Genomic DNA, 6,483 nt, shown 5'->3' on the forward strand with positions numbered 1-6,483 from the left:
CCCCCCCCCCCCGAAAAATAAAAATAATTATTAATAAAAGTTATACACAATATAATATATATGTGGAACTTGATTAGGCTAGGTTCACATGGTGTCTTTGCATCGCTATCGTGAAACACGCTCATTGTTTCGTGTCATGTGAGCGATATATGTATATAGGAAATCCGTATACCCATAAATTGACCGCGATTGACCGGAGCGCGTGTACACGCTTTAAAAAAGCATGTGATAAATCATTTTCCAAGTAGTAGACATACAGTACTGTTATCGATGTGTGAAACGAGATGGGTATTAAGACACGATGCTATTAATCGATTTAAAAAAATGTACATTCCAATAATTCATGCGTTAGAAGATCTCCAAAATTCAATCAATACCGAAACTTCCAATACACCTGAAGAGTATTACAGACGCACAATATTTAATTCATTTTTAGACCATACTATTGTTCATTTAGCAGACCGTTTTATAAAACATAAAGAAATAATAACGAACTTAGAAAAAGTAATTCCAAGTCGTATAAATGTAAACTCACTAGATCTATCAAAAGATACTATAACCTTTTATGAAAGTTTATTGCCAGATTCTACAGTATTTAATGAAGAGTTCTCCACATGGAAATTAAAATGGCTAAAAAATAACATTGAAAAAAAACCTTCAAATGCAGTAGTCATTATTAGAATGTGATGAAAGATTTTTCCCAAATATAAGAAAACTGTTGAAAATATTAGCAACTTTACCCGTCTCTACGGCAACCGCAGAAAGGACATTTTCTACTTTACGGCGCGGCGTATCAAAACATATTTGCGCAACACAACTGGCGAAGATCGGTTAACTGGGTTAGCTCTTCTTTCAATTCAAAAAGAAATTAACGTTGATCCTAATGAAGTGGTGAGAAGGTTCGCTTTAATACCTCGAAGACAAGGATTCATTCTATGATTTTTTTTATATTATCTAATATATATGACGAGTGACGACAAATTATTCAAAATTTATTTTAATGTATTATAAATTATTATTATTATTTTTTTCATATATGATTCATTTTTTTATATCTAATATATATGACGAGTGACGACAAATTATTCAAAATTTATTTTAATGTATTATAAATTATTATTATTATTTTTTTTTAATATTACTATTGAATAATATGACACGATATAGCGAATTAATATCTAATAAAATAAATACACTAAAATACTTCAAATAGGTACGTTATTAAAAATTTTGAACCCCCCTATATTATTAGTTAGGTACCTATTACTAAAAGCATTGTTTATAAATACATAAATAATTTATAAACAATAATTAATAAATTGATTATTATAAATAGTATTAATATTATTATTTATAAGTCATAACCAATGCTAAAAGCAATGTTAATATAAAATATCCTAGGCTTAAATATTTTTTTAAAAAGTAATAATAGGCAATTGGATGGGGGGCACACCGGCTTTAAAATATTTTGATTGAAATTTGAATACCACCTGAGAAAAGAACACTATTTATACAACTTATTTCTCAAGTCTAATATTTCAGTTCTTATTGTTATCATTATATAATTATACACAGTAATAAAATATTTTTTAATATAGGACAGGTGGACCTGAACGATGTCCACCCGAGTACAAACCGTCAAACGAGAAAGTGTTTTGGATTTATTTTGGGCTACGATTTATAGGTACTACTATGTTAGCAGCATCAGTTACAGTAATGGATCCTATTGCTTTAAGCCTTATTCAAAGGTATGGCGGACAGTTTGGAAGAGAAAGGCTATTTTCTACTGTGGGCATGGCATTGTTCTCTCCACTCACTGGTTGGCTAATTGATTCTATGAGCTTAAAAAAAGGTATACAATTATTGTGGTACAGGTGTAATACATTTATACAAATAAAATATGTAATGAATGTTGTCAAATATTAGGTTACACGGATTATTCATCTGCATTCTACACTTATGATATTCTCCTTGTATTGTCAATGGTAACATTATTAATGATGCCGGTAGGCATTAAAATGCCTGCAGATCATATCTTAAAGGACATGCTAAGACTTTTAAAATTGCCACATGTAACAGCATTTATTTTTTTTTTGTTCATGCTTGGAAATTGTTGGGGATTTATAGAGTCATATTTATTTTTGTACCTTAAAGAATTGGGTGCTTCTAATTATTTATTAGGTGAGTTTCATAAAAAAAAAAAAAATAGTTGAAATAATAAAACCAAATTTATAGGAGTAACAGTATCTGTAGCAACAATTAGTAGTATTCCATTTTTGTATGGTGCGGAAAAAATATCAAAAAAAATTGGACATGTCAATATCATTGTGATAGCCTTTTTTTCACACGCAGCTAGATTAATGGGTTATTCATTTATTGAGTAAGGTCAAATTGAATATTTATAAAATACTTAATTTATAGTATGAAATATTTTATTGCAGAGATCCATGGTGGGTGTTTCCATTTGAAGCAATTGAATCGTTGGCAGTTCATTTAATGTGGGTAGCTGCTGCAACGTATTGTGCTTTACTTGCACCTAAAAATCTTCTAGCAACACTTATTGGTGTTATTGGAATGTCCCACTTCAGTCTTGGTAAATAATACTGTTTATGTTACAATCATTAGTAAATCTGAAAATATTAAAAAATGTTTAAGGTCGTGGAAGTGGAAGTTTTATTGGAGGACTTTTAATTGGATCCTATGGAACAAGACAATCTTTTAGATTAATGGGATTACTAGGAATTTTAAGTGGTACTGTATATGGTCTATTACATTGTATGTGGCTTCACAAGTTTGAAGATCAAACTAATACTGAAAAATCTGGTAAATTGTATAGAATTTAAAGAATGATATATTAATGTGTCATGTGCGTATTAATTATATAATCAGAAATATTTATAATTTTCTTTTTTTTAATGTAGAACCATCAGAAGTTGAATCTCTTAAGGGAGTTGAAGAAAACAATAAAGAAGATTTGTCTGATTTAGAAGCTGAGGCTAGACGTTTAAGCTTAATGATTAAATTTAACCATCGTGGATCTTTAGCATCATTGGATAAAGAACTACTACCAGCAACTAAATCCCAAAACGATCTTAGAAGTGCATCATTGCAACTCCCTAAAGTTGACTTACTGAAATCTACTCTTGAACTTAATTACTTACATAAGAAAGCCAATGTGAAAAAACCTATATTAAAAAAAGAAGACAGTTGTGTGTCAACTTCACAAGTGAATAGAAAGTCACTAATAATTCAAACTACAATGGAAGAAACTAATAATTTTGAAAACAGTGAAGAAAATTAAAGAATAAATAGATACATAGTTGTTAAATTAAAAGATTATTAGTTTTGATATAAACTTATAATATATTTACATAGAATTTTTAAACTTTTTTTGTTTTTTTATAATTCTTGTCATCTTTTTGATAATTTTTTCTTTTATTCTTGTCATCATAATCCCTGTTATTATATTCTTTTCTATTGACTTTCAACTTCTTTCTATCTCTTTCACTTGATTTATCTCTTCTACTGTGCTCTTTAGATGATTTAGTTTTAGAATTTTTATCAACATCCTTCTCTTGACTTTGACGTTTATTACTTTTCTCTCTCTTACTAGATATATCTTGTTCACTTTTGTTATGTTTTTTTCTATATTTTTCTCTAGACCTTTCTCTTTGATCACTATGGTGCCTTTTTTTATCTTTAGATTTTTTATTTTTTTTACTACTTTCATATTTAGGACTTTCAATTATTTCTGGAGTACAAACTTCTCGTTTTATTTCTGGAGTGCAGACTTCTCGTTTGATTTCTGGAGTGCTAATTGTTCTTTGAAATTGTGGCAAAATTATTTCATCATTGGTTTCTGTTTTAACATGGAAATCATCTTCTAATTTTTCAGTTTTAATTTTAGTGGTAGGTTCTGAGTTTTTTGGAGGTTTGTAATCTTTAACATGATCAACACGTAATATTCGTCCTAGTACACGTGTACCATTGAAGTTATCTACCGCTAATATTGTACTTCTTTGGTCTTCATAGCAAACGAAACAAAATCCCTTCTGTTTGCCAGTGTCTTTATCCCGTACCAAATTTAGATTAGTGATTTCTCCATATCTAAAATTAAAAAAAAATATATTGATTATTCAATAATTTTAGTTAATAAGTAAATTAAATTAAATTACTGAGAAAATATAGACATAATATCGCCTTCAGAAAGATCATAAGGTAATCCTCCAACAAAGATCCATGCACTTGATTTATATTCATCATGCCAAGAACTTTTAGGTAATCGTTGCAATTCTTGTTCACTGAGTTTTTTAACATTTCTCATATTTCTAAAAGAATAAAATACATGAATATATTTTAGATATACAATGAATATTACATTAAACAGTATTTATGTAAAATAATATTGATATCATAATATAATTTAATTAATGTTTATATACCTACTAGACTTAATTTTAAATACTGAATATTTTTACTTTTAAAAAGCTAAACTATTTAATATTATTTTGATAAGTATATGATTAGAAAAGGAAATATATTTTGGAAGGTTTTTTTATATATATTTTAGTTAGGTAAATTTTAACAGCTGTACATATCATACGTAAATGGTTTTCATTGGTGCGTTACTTATGATCCACATGTGAGTTACCAGTCAAACATTCCATACATGTTGTGCATGCGGAATTGAAATAGTTCTTATAAATTATAATACAGTTAATTGTGACAATCGTGATAAAAAAAATATTTTTTATTTATTTAAAAAAAATATATGTTATACACAAATATAATTAGATTGGTATTTATGGATTTATAGGTATTCAAGTATTTATTAAAATAAGCCATTTTCAATTTGATAAGAAATGTGCACAATTACTATCAATAAAAAGACGTTTTTTTGATTTTTCCCCTTCAAAAAAAACCAGTCCAGAGATGTTTCGTCCTCAACAATTGTTAAGATAGTACATTTGCCTCCCGGGAGTTATAAGACGTTATTTAGCCATAGTTTACTTCTATTATTTAAAAATTAATTTTGACTGATGAAAATTATATTGTAAGCAATAAATAAGTAATTTTAATATGGTATTGCCATTTTAAATATAAAATAAATAGTGACTGAGATGTCAAAATGTACCTACCTAAATTTATTATATTTTTATATTATTTAAAAATTAAATTTGTCTGATGAAAATTATACTGTAGGTAATATAGTTTATAAATTATTATATTTTATAATATTTTAAAATGTTTATATTTTATATTACTATTAGTATAAATTATACTGACATTTTATGTTTTATATTAAAAAAAATAATGATTTAAAATACTGGAGAACTACCTTAATAATTGACGGGAACGTGACATATGCAATTCATAAAAAATTTTAAATCATTCTTATTAAAGTAATACCAAATTTAGTTTATATACTTTGCATATTTTAAATTATTTTTGGTAATTTATTTATGTATTTTGTAATTTTATGATACATACTTTTATTTTCAATATAATTTTGTAAAATTACGTTTTGTTATAAGAACTATTTTTCAATATTTGAATGACATTTTTTTAAGGTTAATTTTATTTAACCAAACGGCAATTGATCTATGATTATTAATATTTTATCCATCAGTAGTATTTTATGACCTGAAATGAAAATATTCTAAATGAAAAGATTAGGTACACATTTTTGAATTAATAATTTCATCCTGAACTACTTAACATTAGTATTAACCCAAATAATGTTTATTTAAATTTTTATTTTGGAGTTTGAACTTTGAACTCTCAAATATATTCAGCAACAGTGAATTCAGAACAAATAATAGGGGTGCAGAAGTGGATATGGCTTGTATATTATTAAGAGTAGAGCTTGGTTGTTAAGGCAATTTAAACAATAAAAAAGTACTTAAAAAGGGAAAAAAAATTTTTGTAGAAACAACTAAACGAACATATTTTAATCTATCAATAAGTAATAGGTACCTATGGATACATTTGTCATCCATAAAGGTTAAATTAACTTGCCATACCAACTAATCGATAAAGTATTTAGCGATATCAATAAATATGGCCCATTAAAAATAATTTTAAACATAACATCCACAATGCGTCATCAGAGCTCTAATCTAATTGTAATGTTAATACGTATTTAAAACTATCAGATCAATTGGAAATTAAACACATTCAATTTAAAAAGAGAGAAAAAGCAAAGAAATTTAAAGAGCATTTATAAATAAAAAAAGGTGGGCAAGTAGATGTAGCTCTGGTATATAGTAGATTACAAGTGGGTCACTGTATAATGGATGGTATTAAATTTGAATTCAATGCTATAATATCATTGTATAAGAAAAACGATTCTGAGCGGAGACTGAATCTAGGTATAAGATATATTATACTTATATCTATGGTATTAAAAAAAAAATTGACCTATAATAGGTACCTATAATAAATTCTAAATTAATCATATCACAATATCCATTATGTACTTAT

At 26.7% G+C, this 6,483-nt stretch overlaps 2 protein-coding genes across 2 annotated transcripts in view; one reads left to right on the forward strand and one right to left on the reverse strand.

Annotated features, from left to right (window-relative positions):
- The window catches only part of LOC100167407, a 15,641-nt gene extending 12,296 nt beyond the window's left edge, over positions 1–3,345 (forward strand). The window contains exons 8-13 of the mRNA XM_001949634.5: positions 1,599–1,852; positions 1,927–2,181; positions 2,236–2,380; positions 2,442–2,593; positions 2,656–2,823; positions 2,922–3,345. Coding sequence (XP_001949669.2) covers positions 1,599–1,852; positions 1,927–2,181; positions 2,236–2,380; positions 2,442–2,593; positions 2,656–2,823; positions 2,922–3,301 — 1,354 coding nt within the window. The 3' untranslated portion in view covers positions 3,302–3,345. The remainder of the gene's footprint in view (positions 1–1,598; positions 1,853–1,926; positions 2,182–2,235; positions 2,381–2,441; positions 2,594–2,655; positions 2,824–2,921) is intronic.
- Positions 2,492–6,483, reverse strand: part of LOC100169481 (RNA-binding motif protein, X-linked 2) — a 6,884-nt gene continuing 2,892 nt past the window's right edge. Inside the window, exons 2-4 of the mRNA XM_001949601.5 lie at positions 4,176–4,328; positions 3,372–4,107; positions 2,492–2,630 (exon numbers count right to left, since the gene is read on the reverse strand). Coding sequence (XP_001949636.2) covers positions 3,381–4,107; positions 4,176–4,328 — 880 coding nt within the window. The 3' untranslated portion in view covers positions 2,492–2,630; positions 3,372–3,380. The remainder of the gene's footprint in view (positions 2,631–3,371; positions 4,108–4,175; positions 4,329–6,483) is intronic.

This window comes from Acyrthosiphon pisum, chromosome A2 (assembly GCF_005508785.2).
Source record: "Acyrthosiphon pisum isolate AL4f chromosome A2, pea_aphid_22Mar2018_4r6ur, whole genome shotgun sequence".
Taxonomy (NCBI): domain Eukaryota; kingdom Metazoa; phylum Arthropoda; class Insecta; order Hemiptera; family Aphididae; genus Acyrthosiphon; species Acyrthosiphon pisum.